The sequence below is a fragment of the Crocodylus siamensis genome, chromosome 12 (genome assembly GCF_052110815.1).
Source record: "Crocodylus siamensis isolate JL-2025a chromosome 12, ASM5211081v1, whole genome shotgun sequence".
Lineage (NCBI taxonomy): Eukaryota > Metazoa > Chordata > Crocodylia > Crocodylidae > Crocodylus > Crocodylus siamensis.
Window position 1 is genome coordinate 26,984,728 of NC_143406.1, and position 17,070 is coordinate 27,001,797.

Below are 17,070 nucleotides of genomic sequence, written 5' to 3' on the forward strand. Positions count from 1 at the left end.
CCATGGCAAACTAATTGACAGCCTTGTAAGATTTCCCTAAATGTGACATGTTTTATGAAGTTTCAAGATACTCTGAGCAGTGATCTTTCCCATGAATGGATAAAAAGCAACTACCCAGTTTTCTTGCATGGTGCTACTGTTTTAAATGAGTGACAAGGTGGAATAGGAAAGATATTTTAGTGGGCAGGAACTAGACTGAAATTCCAGAGACCTGGATTTAGTTTCCAGCTCCAGCACAGATTTTTCTCTGTAACCTTGGACAAGCCAATCTTCCCTGTTCCTCAGCTTCCAATCTGTAAAATAGGGCTACTTTCCTAATTCACAGAGGCCTAGCTGGGATAAAATTTGTTAATGACTGCATTCATTAATGAGGCTGTCCAGACAAGCATCTTGGTAATTGAGTATCTAGGCTGTAATGCATTTAGCCCATACACAATCATATGAGAAAGTTAGTGAGTTCTAAATCTTGACCTGTCACTAAAACAAAACAGCCTTCCCATTAGGAGTTCTGACCCCAGGGAGCTTAAAGGTGCTGTACTCACTATTGGAAAATTTGCCAACTGTAAACAGTTCCTGGTCTCTTCTAGCACACAGCGCTTTAAGGAATGATGCGAGTGCATGGCTGAATATTTGGGACTCTCAAGCGGGAATCTTCATAAAGTGATGTGGCAATGCTTGCTGTATGGAGAGCTCCTAACTATGCTAATATATCTAGTGCATTATTTGTGAGGGGTCTCTCTGCATGCTGTGAGGGAAAGAAAAGAACTAAAAATGAGTGAAATTAAAATACCATAAGGCCTAGCAAATGTTTGGAACCACTCTGCCCCCAACACCTTTATGGCATGCAGAGTAGATTCTCCAAAGCTTTGCCCAGCTAACTGCTGTCTAGTAGTTTAACACTTGATTTAAGCCATTGTGTATTTTAGCTTGACATACTAAGTTGTGGCACTTATAACTGGCTTTTCACTAGGAACATGGATGCAATAACACTTATTTATTTTCCACCCATCATGGGATTGGGTGGATTGTTTTATGTATCCTAGGTTAATAAAATTGGTTTGAATTTATTAATTCAAGTGTTTCTAGTCCAAGAGTACAAAAATAATGAGTTACCCTTCCTCCTATGAGTTACCCCTACCTATTATTGGTTTTCAACAACAATGACAAAAGTGGAAGTCTTATTTGCCCTCTGGTTCGTGAGCATTTTGTATGTGCTGAGTTGATATATTCAAGCTTTTTCTACAGCAATAAAGCCTATAAATATGTATTTAAAATGAAAGCAGAAGTTCTTAGTATTTGCATGACTCCAGGAACTGGAACTTTTGGAAAATGGCAGGTATCAGGAGACTCTGGATAAAATTGCAAGACTTGTAATCACTGTAAGTATAATGTGGCTGGGACACTTGCAGGAATTCTCTAATTCCATAAATACAAGCAGTGCTTAAGAAAGAAGAATTAGTCAGCATATCAGACTGGACTTGTTCTGTTCGCCCCATTTGGGTACATCTCTCCTTTATGTATTTTTTTTTTTGTGCTGTAATGCTAGAGCATCAGTGTGGGGCCACTTTAAAATGACAGATACAACTTTTGGGCTGTCACATTTTAACTAGATCATTCCCACTTCCTTGTTGCTTATCCTCTGCACATGCAGTGCCAGACCCTGATAGCATGGTGGAGGTATTTCTGTGGGGTTCTTTCTAGCAAAACCAAACCCTTAACTGACAGGGTTTCTACCAACTTTGGGTAGTGCACCCCTCTAGCAAACCATGGGCTGGAGTTCTGGGGAACAGAGCATGTGCCACATAGAAGTACCAGGCAGGTTTTGTTCTCATGTTCTGCTGTCTCCCTTGTGTGGGGCTTGCCCAGTAACTCTAACCCCTCAACTTGTTCACAGGCAAAATGTTCACTTGGCAGTTCATGCCGAGAACTTCAAGTCTGAAATAGTCAGTGTGAAAGAAATGAGAGATATCTGGTCATGGATCCCAGAGCGCTTTGCACTTTGTCAGCCCCTTTTGCTTTTCACCACTTTGGAGCATGGTTGCAGCCTGAACAGGTAACTTCTTTCCCTGAATCTGTTTCTGTTGTACAAGTAAAAACAAACAACCACAAATGCTAACTGAAGGCAGAAATCTTCCCGAAAGCAAAAAAAAAAGTGCAGCTACAATGTATTATGGGAGTGAGAAATTGCATATGCCAAGGAAGTTGCCCAGCTGTTACCAAAAAATAGCTTTCCAAATTGTCGTGTAAGGTTGTCTCCACACTATGAAAGTGTGCTAGTTCCTCTACCATCATTTAAATTGTTAGTCAAAGGAATTACAGCTGTATTTGTTACATCATGTCAAGTTTTGACAGGACTTTTTTTTTATTGCTGTTTTTTGCTTGTTTGATTATGCAAGCAGCCTTTGCAAAATTGTTAGAGTGTCAAAGAAGCTGAGGTTTCTTTCATCAGTAAATTTCCTGTAAGTTGGTGACCTGAAAAAAGTGGAAAAGTTAGTTAACGGTTTAGTTCTACCCCTTCCTCTCATGTGAACAGGTGTCAAAATGAATTCCTGCAAACTTTGCATAGTAGGGCAACCATTAATGGGAAGAAGGGTTGAGGTCTGTCTGAAGAGTAAACTGAGGCTCGACTTCTGAATAGTTTCATAGTTAGTAGGATCAGAAAAGACCTGAGCAGATCATCAAGTCCGACCCCCTGCCATGGCAGGAAAGAGTACTGGGGTCAAACGACCCCAGTAAGGTGATTGTCTAGCCTTGTCTTAAAGACCCCAAGGGTAGGAGCCAGCACCACTTCGCTTGGAAGTTGGTTCCAGATCCTAGCCACCCTGACAGTGAAGTACCGCCTCCTGAAGTCTAATCTGAATTTACGCTCTGCCCGCTTGTGACCATTATTTCTAGTCACTCCTGGTAGTGCTTGGGGGAACAGGGACGCTCCCAATGCCTGCTGGTCCCCTCTGACTAGTTTGTAACAGGCCACTAGATCCCCCCTCAGCCTTCTCTTGTGGAGGCTGAACAGGTTCAGGTCCCGCAGCCTCTCCTCTTAGGGCCTGCCCTGCTGTCCCCTGATCATACGAGTGGCCCTCCTCTGGACCCTCTCCATGTTGTCTGCATCCCTCTTGAAGTGTGGCGCCCAGAACTGGATGCAGTACTCCAGCTGCGGCCTGACCAGTGCCGCATAGAGGGGGAGGATCACCTCCTCAGATAGCTTTGTTAGCAATCTGCCAGGTCCTTTGGAGCAATGCTCATCCTGGGTCTCTGAAAGCTTCATCTTTCACACAATACCAACAAATGGATTGGCTGCTTTTTTAAAGAAGGAAGACAAAGGGTAATCTGAAAAGGGTATTTTAAGAGACAGTGTGAGACTGTCAGGAATTTCCTAGCAGTAAGAGGTTAGTGTCAGAAGGAAACTGTTGTGGATTTTAAAATCCAAATGTGTAGTTTCAAAACTAGTTGCAGCATAAAGAAGTTTTCACAGTGGCTTCCTGTGTAGTTCCCTTTACCCTTAAAAGTGTGTTAAAATGCTACAGGTTAGAACTGGTCAACATTTTCAGTTGGTCAAAATATGCTACAATTTAGCTATGTCTCCAAGGCAAAAAAATCTTTTACAATAATAACATCAGGTAAAAGGAGCAGAGCCAAGGATAACTACATTGTTTGCAAGAGTTACAAATATGACATAAGAATGGGAGCTATTAAGTGCATGCTTATCACTGAGAGAAACAAATAGTGGGTCCAGTGCGGAGCATGAACCATACTAGCAAGGCTTGCCCTTCAGTGTTCTTCAGCATTTCCTGGAGCAATTCATCATCAGGCAGAGTGTTATGATCAGGGATCCTGGTTTTCTCTGATTTAAAAATTGCAAATTCTCTGACTTAAAAACCCAAAATCCGTGATAAAAATTAAAGGCCCCCCACAGCCTCTCCCAGTGCTGCTGTTGCCCCTTGCAACAGCCCCCCAGACCCACAGACACTGACACCTACCCCAGCAGGTAAGTGTGGGGGGTGGGGGGGAAGGGGCAGAGCGGGGGGGGGAAGAGAAGGTGCTGGGGGAGTAGATCAAGAAAGGGGGGGGGGAATGTGCCCCTGTGCCCACTCCCAGGAGCAGGGCTGGGGGGTGAGGGCAGGGGGTGCTACTCTGTGGACCACACACGTGCCAGCTGGCCAGCTGGCCTGACAGGAGGTTCGCACACAGAGGCTGCCACCGCAACTCTGCCATTGCGCCCTGCACTACCATTCCACAGCCACCTGAACGGCTTTGTGGGCAAGTGACGCAGGGTGCGGCAGGAGCAGTGTGGTGGCAACCACTGTGTGCAGGCCACATATGTGCCACCCAGCCCGGGGGTGAAACAGAGGGGCTTGCATTCAGCTGCATGCCCTACAACCAGCTGCACAGCTCTGCAGTAGCATCTGCGTGCAGGGTAGGGGGGCTTTGCGGGCAAACACTGCTACCACGAAACCATGCCCTTCGCCCCTAGATCCTAGAGGTAAGTGGGGCTTGGGGGCTGTGGGACAGGGCTGGGGAAGATGGTTGAGGGCTGAGGGAGCAGGGGGGTGCCGCTGGCCCCATGCAGCGCATCACAGCTGGGAGCAGGGCCAGGGGGTAAGGGTAGAGGTGCCCCTCTGTGGGAGGCTTTGCTGGCAAGCAATGCAGGATGACGTGTGGTGGTGCCCACCATGTGCAGGCTGCACACATGCCACCTGGCCACCTGCCCGGGGGAGAGGGAGGCTGGCATGCGGCCGGAGCACAGCTCTGTGGCCGGCTCTGCAGCGGGGGATGGGGGTGCGCGGGGGCTTGGGCTTGCACACGGCACTGCTGCTTACCTGGAGGCCCATTACGGTGGTGATGGCCGCTGCCTCCAAAACCTCCTGCTACCACCATGGAGCCGTGCCTGGAGCTGTGTGGCCAGCGGCAGCGACGCACTGCTAGGTGGTGGTGGGGATGGCTGCGTGCCACCCGGCCACCACCACGTTGGTGCCCAGCAGCCAGCTGCACAGCTCTGAGCACGGCTCCACGGCAGCAGTGGGAGGTTTTGGAGGCAGTGGCTTTCACTACCATAACGGGCCTCCAGGTAAGCGGCAGTGCCGCGTGCAAGCCCAAGCCACCCCGCACCCCTATCCTTTGCTGCGGCTGCAGAGCCCTCACCACGGCAGCTTGGCTTCTCCCTGCCCTTCAGCCCTGTCCCACTCTCCCTTCCCCCCATTCCTCCCCACTGAGGAACAGGTCAGGCAGAGGGGGTAGGCCCACATAGCTTCCCCCCCCAACAAACTGCTCCCCCCTCCCCCATATTGTTGATGGGCAATTGGCTAGTTGTAAATATATCAATAAGACATTGTGTTCAAATAATCTCTCTCTCTGTATTTCATTTTAATCATGGAAAAACATGGATTTGGGGGTTTTTATGCAGAGAATTTGGGATTTTGTAATAGAGAAAACAAGGGTCCCTGGTTATAACACATGGAGCACAAGCTCTTGTGAACCCATGTTCACCTGCAGATGTGGTCTGAGGTGCTTGAGCCAGGCTCTTCCAGACAATGATGAATTTACATTTTAAGAGACCTGTAGTGAGAACACCTGGCTATTCAGGCTATGCAGGGAAGGACATTTAAGTGAGAGATGGTATCCTTGGGATGCATCTGAAAGGATGTGGATATTCTCATGATCATAAATGGTCATAAAAAAGACTCCTGGTCTGGTTAAAAAAAGAAAAAATGCCCCCCTTGGAAAGCAGGAAGTTGTGTACAAGTATGAGCTCCCTAGGAATTCAGTGCAAGTAAATGGCCAGATAAGAAACCATACTTAAGACTTGCTGTGAGAGCAAGTGTTTTGTTCTAAAGTTTCCTGGCCATAAAGTGTTTTGGTCTCTCCTCCAGCAAGCTGGGTATTTTGGCTGATGAGAAGTTGCAGGGAAGATACGAGGCAGGAGCTGCTTTCTGACCTGTTGCACTGAGTAAAAGGTGTATGATACAGAGTAAAATCAGATTATATTTCTTTTTGTTTGTTCATTCTTGTATCTGCCTATATTGCAAGATATAGCAATGGATTTCTTGTTTGCTCTTGTTTCTATAATAAATATTTTTGTTATAAAAGAGAACTTACTATTGTATATACTGAATACAAAATGACCCTGAATGTAAGCCAATCCCTCCCAGTAATTAGATTCTACGTATGGAAAATGTATAATTTAATTATAATTGTCCATGTATGGAATGTAATTATTGGAGGATCATCTGAAAACATCCCATCCCCCCAGCTGCTGCAGGTGATAAGGGGGTTAGTAATGAGAGAGGCAGTAGAGTGGGGGTGGGGGTCAGGCAGGTGTGGGGGGCAGAAATGGAGCAGGCAGTGGAGGACAGAGAGGGCTGTGTGGAGGTGGGGGGTGCAGGCAGCAAGAGGCAGGCAGCTTGCCCTTTATTACCTGCTGCCCCCACACACACTTATCTCCCATTGTGCCTGCACCTGCAGCCTCAGGCTGCCCTGACTTCCTCTTCCCCTGTTTACCCTTCCTGCCTCAACGCTGCTTCTGCCATCTGTAGCCTCAGGTCCCCCCTCAAAGTCTCTCCACCCTGTCCCTTACCTCTGCTACATGGCATGGGCTCTGTCCTTGCTGCAGCCTGGGGCATGGAGCAGGGCTTCAGTCTGGCCCTGTAGCAGCAGCACAGATCTGGCAATGTTGTTCCAGCTGGACCATGTATGCTGGCTCCCCACCTCTGCTGCTACAAGAGTGGCTGGAACAGCAGTGCCAGCTCTGCACCGATGCTGCTACAGAGCTGGGCTGGAGCCATGCTCTGTGCCCTAGGCTGGAGCAGGGACAGAGCCTGCCTGCAAGGAGCAAAGGTAAGGAGTGCAGCAAAGGGGAGAGAGAGAAGCAGTGCAGAGGAGGAGAGAGAGAGAGAGGTTAGATGGGAGTCTTTGTAGGAGAGGAGTGGCAGAACACGCAGAGGGAGTGGGGGTGGGAGCAAGCAGCAGCTGCCCTCCAGCTCTAGCCCCAGGGCCAGAGCTGCAGCAGCTTCCCTGTCCCAGTCACCTTGTGCTCAATTGTAAAGAAAAGGGCTTTTCCCGTGTTAAATGGGGGGAAGGGGTGTGGAAGGAATCTTCTTCTAATCAAGTAAATACAATAACAATATTGTCAGTGGTAAGTGTGATTTAAGTGTTTGGCCAGAGATTTTGGAGCATTTGACCATACAGGCAGGCCTTTTCTAAAGAAGGGCAAAATATTTTTGAGCATATAACCTGAAAAGCATGTAATTCTTCCACCTGGCAAAATCTCTGCCAAGAGTTGTCAGTTCCTAGGTGAGTCAGGTAAAGTTGAGGCACCATTGGTCAGGAAGATGACCTGAAGAGCATCTCGGTCTCTTCTCAGTGGTCAAGCAGAAGACAGCAGAGAGGGGTTCAGAGCTGAATGGCACTCCAGAAGGTGTGAGAACATCCTGGAGCATCTCAAAAGTACATCTGACAAAGTCCAGGGTGAGGATGTCATAGCAGTAACTAGTGCCCTAGATACATGTATATCACAGTGCCCCAAAGAGTTAGAATCAAAAGGTTACCCAGTAGTGACTTTAACAGCTGGAAATACTGGTATTTTTCTGCCCTTGTCTTCTAGCCCAGCATAGTGGGCCTGTGAGAAGAGGTGAGTGAGGGGTGGGGAATAAGCCTCATAAGAGACAGCATTCTGGGATCAACAACAGGGTTCAATTTTCCTTTGTTTCACGTAGTGTGAAGTGAGTAGAGACTGCCACTGTTGTCACTTGGTAGTGTCCTGCACCCATTTTACACAAGGATAAATTCCCATGCCAGGTGCTAAGCAGTAGCAAGTCAGGCCTCTAATCTTCATTAGAGATCTCTGCTATCATTTGAATTGTACTATTGGCGACATTTGCAATAGGTATTCTGCTCCAGCTATTGTTCTTCTGTACTAAAAAGCAATCCTGAGTTAGGAGAAATAGTGTGTCTAGCAACATAGACTGCATGTGGAATTAACAAACTAGTAACTTAGTGGCTTAGTTAACTAAGGAGCCATCTTTTTTATATGTGTATAACAGGTTTTATTCTCACATTGAGGGACATGAGCCAACTCTTCTCCTGATCAAGACGACAGCCAAAGAGGTGAGTGGAATGAAAGCCATGGACAGCAGTTTATAATGAAAAGGAGGAGACAGCTTACAAATGCATTTCATAAGGCCATATGCTTCAAACTCAGGTATCTAATGTGCTCTTCACTTATCATGGGATATCTCCTGTAAACCTTGTACAATTATAAACCCTAGAACCTTTGTTCAAGGCTGGCATCCCTTCTCTCGTAATCCTAATGTGATGGTGGTAGTGGTACAGGACTGCAGGCACTTCCACACACAATTCTGGTGACTACATTTTCATGTAAGCGTTCTGTTTGTAATGATGAAAAACAGTGAGAGGCTGTAGGATTGTACTGACCTGGATGTTCATACTTCATAGAAACTATTTTGCTCAAAGATGTCCTGCAGTTCTCAAAAGGATGGAAAGTATTAGATTTGATATTAAAAAATCACACTGCTGATCTCATGGTTGTGACAAAACCTTAATGAAATTCCATGGAGCTCTAAACTGCACCGTTGCACAGAAGCAGAAGTCATTTGGAGACACTGTGGGTCACATACTTCATAGCTCTTAAAAATTTGTTCACAGTGTTCACCTACCCATCCAGCCTGTAGGCTTCTGCCTCTGCTCATGTCCCTGCAGGATGGTTACAAAGACTTGTGGCACCATGGTTGACAACTTCCTGCTTTGTTACTCATTTGCAGCCACATTGTAAGCCATGGGATTCAGTTTCACTGAGTTTTCATGCATGCAAATAAAAGTAGAATTTGATCTATTGTTCCTAAAGCTAGAACCATATCAGCTAGATTAGTAGCCGATGTGATTTCCATTATATTAACGGAAAGGGGAGAGTACATCTGCCTTGATCAAGTGTCATTCTCTTCTTGATCTATAGAGCGCTAGTAAGTCAAAGTTCACAGCTGCTGCTGGTCCATCCAACCTCCCCCTCCCTCCCCCCATTAGATGCAAGACATGATGGAAAGAGGAGGACAAATATCAGTTACCTGAGAGGATGCCATCATCCCTTGTTAAGTACATTTTAAAATACTGAAAAAAATATTTTGCTGGCTTCTACACTGCCTCTTTTACAGAGCAGATTTAGGGATGAATATGAGTACTCTTTATTTTGCTTTTTATGTATGTTTAATCGGCAAAATTACTTGTTAGTACCAGGAGCTGTTCTCCCAGTGCTGTAGAAGGTTTATCTGCTAGCATAACCAAAAACAAACTTCTGAACCCATTTTTTGACTCTGCTTTTTGAAGAAATATGGAACCTTCTTTCCTGGACTATACTAATAAATACAGTTGTCTTCAGCTCAGCTGTGGGAAACTTTTTGCTAGTGTGCACAATGTAGTAGAAGGCAGCAAAAAATCTCGCGGCTCTCAGAGTCCATCACTTGTTGACAGGTGCTACACAGTGCTCATGTTATAATTTGAGTTGGTGTTCTTGATTTTAGGGGAGACAAAAACAAGGAAGCAGTGTTTCGGTTTTCGTAACTTTTTCTTGCTAGTAGCTAGGTCTAGGATATTTCTGTCTGTGGCACTTATGGCCCCTTGTATACCTGTAGTATGAACACTTCAGAATTCAGAAGCTAGTTTGTCTAAATAATTTGTGTTCTCTGGCTCTAGAGACTTTCAATTTTGGACTGTGTGAAACCGTTGGGTATGGGCTTTGTTGGAATCAATGGTTAAAATACCTTTTTCCTATAAGAACTGATGAAAGGCCTTACTGCATGTTTTTAGGTCTGTGGAGCATATTTATCAACAGACTGGAGTGAGCGCAGGCGAGGAGGAAATAAGCTGAGTTTTTTCGGGACAGGAGAGTGCTTTGTGTTCAGGGTAAGTAGTTACTGCTACTCAGTATTGAATGATAGTGACCAAACTTTAACAGCTATTTACTAGCACTATTTTGCACCTGGACTGGAATTGGTAGGTGAACAAGCTTCTAATCCAGTGCATGCTCTTGTGGCCTTAGTCATTGAGGCCCATTTTGAAAGGCTGTGGGAGATTTCTTTTTCAAGTTTGGGCTGAGACCCTGCCTCCTAAGTGCAAAATATTTTCTTGGGAGGCTAGGTGTAGGCACATGTAATAAAAATCCTTGCCTCTTACTCTTTGTAGGTTATACCTTTTATTGAACGAATTGTATAGTAAGGAACCTGTACCTCCCAGCATCCTTTCTTGTACTGTTGCTCTCCAGACAGCATATAGTATATAGTAAGGAACCTGTACCTCCCGGTATATGGGTTGGTCCAATAAAAGATACCACTTGTAAATCCTTGCTCTGCATTTGTTATGGACCATCACAGATACATTGTCACCCCAACATTAACGCACAAATAGTAAGATAATTCAAGAACCATCTCATACAGCCTAGTTTCCCTGTTCAACCATCTACAAAGCAAAAGCCTATCTGGCATCATTCCTGTCAGTTACACTCAAGGATATTGTCCAACTCCCTTGCCATGACATGCTGTTGGGGATACTTGATGGGCTCGAAGACTGGCTTGCGTTCAGAGCTTTTAGAGCAGTGGACTTCCACCAAGTAACTCTTTCTCTTCTCTTGCACAGTTGCAGCCAGAAGTGGAACGCTATGAATGGGTGATAATCAAACACCCAGAGCTGGCAATGGCTGGTTCTGAACGAGGGAGTCATTCCACACAGGCTTCCAATGCCACATCCTTCCGTTCTGTCCCCTCAGACCCATCAGATCGCCTTTCCCCCTTCCTAGCTGCTCGGCACTTCAACTTGCCTTCCAAAACGGCTTCTATGTTTATGGCTGGCAGTACCGAGTGTATCATCATAGGTAAGTCTCTATGGGATTTGTACAGACATTCTGACATCTCTCCTTAATGTTCACAGTAGATAGTGGTTCAAGCTATTTCTTGCTTTATTGTCACTCAGTATCACTGTAGCTGTAATGAGAAAAGTGGCTGAAAAATCCTGGTCTTCCAAATTTCCATCCAAAAATTGCATTTTTGAACTGAACATTTTAGTACTGATTCATTGTTGTGAATTTAGCAAGGTTTTTGAGTGTACTTTGGCTTTCCTCCTGCCTTGTATCTGATTACTAATTTTCTGTTCTAGGATTATTAGTAATGAGGTGTTGGATCATGAGAGAAATTAGAATACAGCAACACACTTGCTGCTGCAGTGTTGCATCTGCAGTGTTACTAAGGATGATCATAGCCTATAATAAAGTAGTCATCTACCTAAATTCCAGTAAAATGTGTAGAAAGGACCTGCTAAGATAGCTTCTCATCCAGTGGCTCCCAGATTAAGATGCCAGCTTGTGATACCTAGTGTCTACTAATTCCTGTTCAGTAATGAACGTGCCACCCCTGTGTGGGCTGGTCTTCTCCAGCATACAACCAGTTCACAATGCAAGCTCAGTTGGAGACTAGAATGTGTACTTACTTAAACTTAGAGATAATTGATGCTTACATCTCAGTCATCACAGAACTCTATAGTTAGGCGTAGCAGTGGCAGAGGAAAAAGTCCCGTGTCTTCACGTGGGTACATAGGAATTCCTATCTCATTCAGTCACCAGCACGGAACAAGACTTGCCACTGCACTTAATTCCTCAAGTGATATATATATTGTCTAACATCCTTTCTTGTACTGTTGCTCTCCAGACAGCATCTTTTCATTTAGTTTATGCCCTAAAGGTCTCTTACCTTTCTTCTCCTTCCCAACACCTCTCTTGATGAAGTTAAGTTTACTTTCAGGTCACTGAATTTCCTGTCCATCTAGGTTCTGTGGGCTATTCCAGCACTCAGATTAGTCCTAAATCAGTATCAGCTAATCTCATCAACGTGCAGTTTACTTTAGACTTTGTTTTACAACCATCTAGAAGATCATACTAGTGCCATTGCTATCATTTGTAGGACTCTACCCTCTCCCCCCAACCCTCCCACCTCCTTTCCCTCAACTCCTTTATTGCCCAGTATGTTCCCTGAGGGCTTTTTCTATCCCATATTCTTTCTCTTGTTACTGAAGTTGGTAGCTGCCTGGACGCTTCTTTAAAAACATCACAAAGGCAATCAAATGTTAAGACAAATCTTGGTTTTCTCAGCTCAACAACTCAACCAACACCCCGCAAAACTGCTCTTGGTTTTCTCATCTTTTCTATGAATTTGCATCTGTGAAATCAGTCTAACACTTGTTCTTCCTCTCTCTGCAGGAGGTGGTGATGGCCAAGCTCTCTACCTCGATGCAGACCTGAACCATGGGAGAACCAGCCACTGCAATACCTTCAATAATCAGCCACTGTGCTCTGAAAACTTCCAAATCTCTGTTTTGGAGGTATGGGGGTTCAAGGACACCTTGAGTGTCTGAGCCCCCAAACAAGCTTCCAATGTCTCAGAATTCTCAAGACAGACAAATAGTAAAGTAAGAGCCAAGCTAGCACAAGTTATCTTGGGCTCATTATCATTTAATACTGACTAAAGAGCATGCTAAATGCAGGGCTTAGCTGTTTACTTGTTGCATAGAAAGATGCAATAGTAAAGGGCTAGATGATGTAGCTGGTTAATTCCTTAGCTGTTTACCTCTAGAGACCTGGGTTCAAATACCACTTTCAGTAACAAGTGGGAATATGATGATTTCAGTCTGCTCCAAAGCAGAATTCTGTCCATATTGTAGAATCACCACACAAACCAATGCAGTTCAGGTCTAAGGCCCAGGACATGCTAAGTGGAACTGAGGTATGTTGGCAGAGCTCCATGGCACTTGTACGGTGCCTGACTTAAGCCAGTAATATCAAGCTTTCGACTTGCAGGAACACCCTACATAATATTTGAGACAAGGCGGTGGTTTATAAGATCAGTATCCTTCTACAAAGAGACTCTAACTGTAGTTCCTATAGCCAGGCAGGCTCAGGCGGTCCTTTTCATCACTTCTTCATGAACAAGTTAAAAAAAGCCCTCGACTTGTGAAAGGAACAGTGATTGCTAATTATGTTTTTCCTTGCATCTGATATCCGCTCGTGTTCTAGTTTCATTTTCCTGTGGAGTTTGCTTCTCTGTAAAAGGTATTGTCTGGACAATGGTTTCTCAGAGGGCTGACTTTGTTTACATTCTTATTCCATATCAGCATAATGACTTCAAATTATAATATGACTTGCAGGTCAGGCAGCTAAAATCAGCAGGGTATATGCAGTGTACAGATTCTCATCTGTTTTCATTTGTCATGGCAGCTAAGATGAGGCTTTGCACCAGGAAGTGATAACTGTCACAGTGGGACAAGTGGGGGGGTGGAAATTGAGGCAATGTTGAATACAGTACCTCAGTAATTTTTCTAAAGGGAAATTGATACGGTGAGGTGATTCTTCTTTTGATGCAGAAAACCAAGCATACTTATCAATATCAGTCTTATGCCTGGGATTGTACAAGTTCCTGAGAGAGGCTGTAGGGGATGCTGTTCCTCTATCCCATGCGTCTGCCAGGCGAGACTAATGCTTCATCTAGTTCCTCTTCCATGTGAAAGGCAAACTGCTTTGCTAGCAATGCCTTTTTGGTGCAGGTTAGACAAGGCAGAAAAGGCTTCTCTTGCTCCCTTAAGTTCTTCTGGGTCTCTTCCCCAACTCTGCTTTGTTATCTTGAGTGATTAAAAGTGATTTCCCATTGCATGAGATTTAATTAGCTGCCTGGATTTGGGACTGGTACGTACTAAGTAGCGGGGAGGACATTTCAATGCTCCATTGGGGACCACTATGAGCAAAAACATTGGGGAATTCTCTAAATAGCTCAGACAGCTCACCAGTAAGGTGGAGATCTCTAACTAAATGGAGGAAAGGGGGAATGCTATTTCTTCTGGAGATATACATCTAGATGACTGCACTAAACTGGGGATTCTTAATGGTTATTTTTTATGCTGGATTTCTTTCATAAAGCAAGATCAAAATGTGTAGTCCTAATCAGTGGCTCAGTGGGCTAAGCAAGGTCTTGTTAGAATCCAGTAGCCACAGAGGAGTCCAATTCAGCTGACTGGCTTGCTCAGTCTTCCTGCACACTGTAGATGCCTGATGCAAGCTGTATTGTGTGGAGCAAGCTTCTGGTACCTAGCCTTAGACCTGGCATATGTAGCTAGGAGTCCAGTGAGTGAAGTTATCGCCTTGCTTACATTAGTTCCCAGGTTTTAATTGACTAAACCAAGACTTTCTCCTCCAGGTAGTCTTAAAGCACAGGTTCACTCTTATAGTCTCAGGGTTCTGAAATGTCAGTATTCACTCCTTAATCCTACCAGAAGGAGTATAAGTTCAGCCGCACACTAACCAATAGGTTACAAAGGCAAGCAGTCATAGTCCATATTCCCTGCAAAAGTTGCGCACACAAATTTTGTGCATAGCTGCCTGCTATCAAATATGTCTTATTCAAAATACTGTTTCTTTTTGTGTCCAGCTTTTTGAGGAGGAAAACAGACCGTCCTGCTGGCAGTACAAGGAGCCACTTTGAAGACAGATTTCCACCCACTGAAATGGAGGGATCCTTGGAAATAGGAACAGGGAAGGTTCACTAGTTTAGTTCAGGCATAGTTTAGTTCAAGTCCCTAGTACAATATCCCAAATTTTTGTCTTGGGAGTAAATCATCTAGTTCCCAGATGGTTCCTGCCCAAGATGGTTAATTGCACTGATAGTTTGGAGGGCTCCAGTCCCTGAAATGAGATCTGGACTTCCTACCAAAGCGAAGGAGAAAATAACCAGGGTGACAGATTTATATTTAGTAGGTTGAGCTCCAGATGGCTCCTCTTCAGCCAGATCACTGTTCAGGTATCACTAGAAGGATTCCTAAACCTGCTGCTGCTCTCCAGTGATGCTGCTGAGTATAGCCTGGGAAAACAAGTGAGCACTGTGTTCCATAGGCAGTCATTTCATTAACTGCTCTGACATGGATAGATCATATCTCAGTAGTGGGCAATGTAAAAATCCCCTTGGTGCCTTTAACTCATGTCTGCTTCTCAAAATAAGACTTCTCCAGATTGGTACTTGGCCTGAAAAGGCAGTGGCCTGGAGGTGGTGCAGTGTGGTTAATGCATCTTTTGACAGAGCTGGGAGCAGCTGATACAATCCAACTGCACCTGTTACTATTGATGGAAAAGAGCCTTGACAATCATACAGTTTTTTACAAGCTCCTGGCAAGTGCTGCCTTCTGCCTGTCAGATATTGGAAAGTAAATGCCATATCGCTCTTTGTAACTTAATAATACCCTATCATCTTTGCTTGGGCAAAGGATTCATTCAGATATCTTTAGAGGGATCTTCTAAATATATTTTCCCTGGCCCTCGTCCTCCCAGATTGTCTACAGTTTGCTCTCTCCCTCCAGCTGTTTGTTGGCAAAAGCAAAGGAATTTTGCCTAAAGCAATTCACTTTACTTTATTCTGTCTGCAAAATATAGCCAGAGATCAGCAGAAGTGTTTTAATTTTTACTTCTCCCTCCCTCCCACCTCTACTGTACATAGCAATAGAGTTTGTGTCATAGTTACCTTGCTCCTCAAATCATGTCTGAAAAGTCCCTTCCCTCTCTTCCCTCAGAGTGTTTGGGTGGAAGCATGACCCATGAAAAAGCTGGAATAGAAGAAGCTGGTGTGACAAACCTGGTTTTAGAAATACTAGCATGATTTTTTCTTCCATAAAACCTGAAGGAGGTTAGGCATTCATTTCTACCAAAAATCTATGGGATTTAGGCACCTGATTCTCAGGCCCCTTAAAAAACCAGGGTAATAGCAGCTTCTAAACCCTCGCACATAATAAACCCTTAGAACATATATAGGTAGTCATTTGCAGAAAGATGGCAAGCTAAAATTAAGTCTCCATAAAGGAGGTCATTACAATGTGTGTTGGATGTCTGTGGCTAGTAGTTTCTAAGGAAACATCTTAGCAGTTGAAAAGGGAATATAAACGTTACCTTTTGGAGCACTTTTGTGGTGGGGGGAGGGAAGCCATTATATAGAGTGGGCCTTGTGCTGGGAAGGTCCTGTTACATGAATCCTGCTTTGGAAATGGTGGCTCACAAGCCTGTGAACTTGTCACAGAAGTAACTTCTGCCAGATGGATAGGGAAGCTGATCATATCTAATACTATATTTCTTTGTTCATATCAATACCATCAGCATCAGTTTGCAAGAGTTGGTGCTAAAAATGCTATTAAGGCAAGTATTTAAGAAAAAATCCTAAAAGACCAATTTAGTATTTGTGCATTCTGTGTCTGAACATTGCTCTTGCCGAGAAGCTGCAATAATCTATCACGGGACTGTACAAAGTTCTCTCTTTCATATGCTGCTTTTGTAATTGCTCAGTAAATGCTTGTGTGTGTGTGTGTGTGTGTGTGTGTGTGTGTGTGTGTACATAATGATATATATCATTCTCTTTAAATGGGGAGCCATAGCTCTGTAACCTGAGGGAATTTCTGGTGACAAAGTTGTCTGTGCAATTAAAGAGTAAAACAAATCTATCCCGGTTCATGGATCTTGGTGCAGTCATGGTCCATATGCCCCATGCAGAGCTCTTGACGCTGAGCTTACAGACCAGTTTTTGAGAAGACTGCTACAGTGGTGGCTTATCAGAGAATTGCAAGTATCCTAATGGCTCCTACTGTGAAGTCTGTTAACATTACAGTACTTCTGAATAGCTGCTGATAAGGTACACTCCTTCTGGGAAGAATACTCCTAATGGTATAGCAGGGGTGGTATTGAGTGCCATTTGACTATGCTGTTCATGTAAAGTCAAGGTTTTGGCTTTTGAGAAGTCATTACTGCCCTTCTGAAAGTGAATCTCCTGATTTCCTGAGGAACCATTTTTGCTCTATAATATTTTAGTAGCCAGGATGATTCCTGGGAGTAGGGAAAGCAGATAAGACTAGAAACCCTCAGACAGCTGAAAGTGGACTGAAGTTACTGTTACTAGCTTCTGAGTTGCTTCCAGTCCAGAGGCCAGCTTTTATCCAGTCCCGTGCGTCTGGCATTGGAGCCTCTTGGAAGTTAATTGTTTCCTGAATGATATATGT

The 17,070-nt window shown here is 44.5% G+C and overlaps 1 protein-coding gene across 6 annotated transcripts in view; it reads left to right on the plus strand.

The window, feature by feature from the left end:
- Window positions 1-16,408, plus strand: part of TBC1D24 (TBC1 domain family member 24) — a 51,486-nt gene extending 35,078 nt beyond the window's left edge. For 5 of the 6 annotated variants that reach the window (XM_090023862.1, XM_090023861.1, XM_090023865.1 and 2 more), the window contains 5 exons: window positions 1,895-2,053; window positions 8,037-8,100; window positions 9,814-9,909; window positions 10,639-10,873; window positions 12,251-16,408. In XM_090023862.1, coding sequence (XP_089879988.1) covers window positions 1,895-2,053; window positions 8,037-8,100; window positions 9,814-9,909; window positions 10,639-10,873; window positions 12,251-12,405 — 709 coding nt within the window. In that variant the 3' untranslated portion in view covers window positions 12,406-16,408. The remainder of the gene's footprint in view (window positions 1-1,894; window positions 2,054-8,036; window positions 8,101-9,813; window positions 9,910-10,638; window positions 10,874-12,250) is intronic. The other variant, XM_090023866.1, reaches the window with a different exon arrangement.
- Window positions 16,409-17,070: the final 662 nt, after the last annotated feature.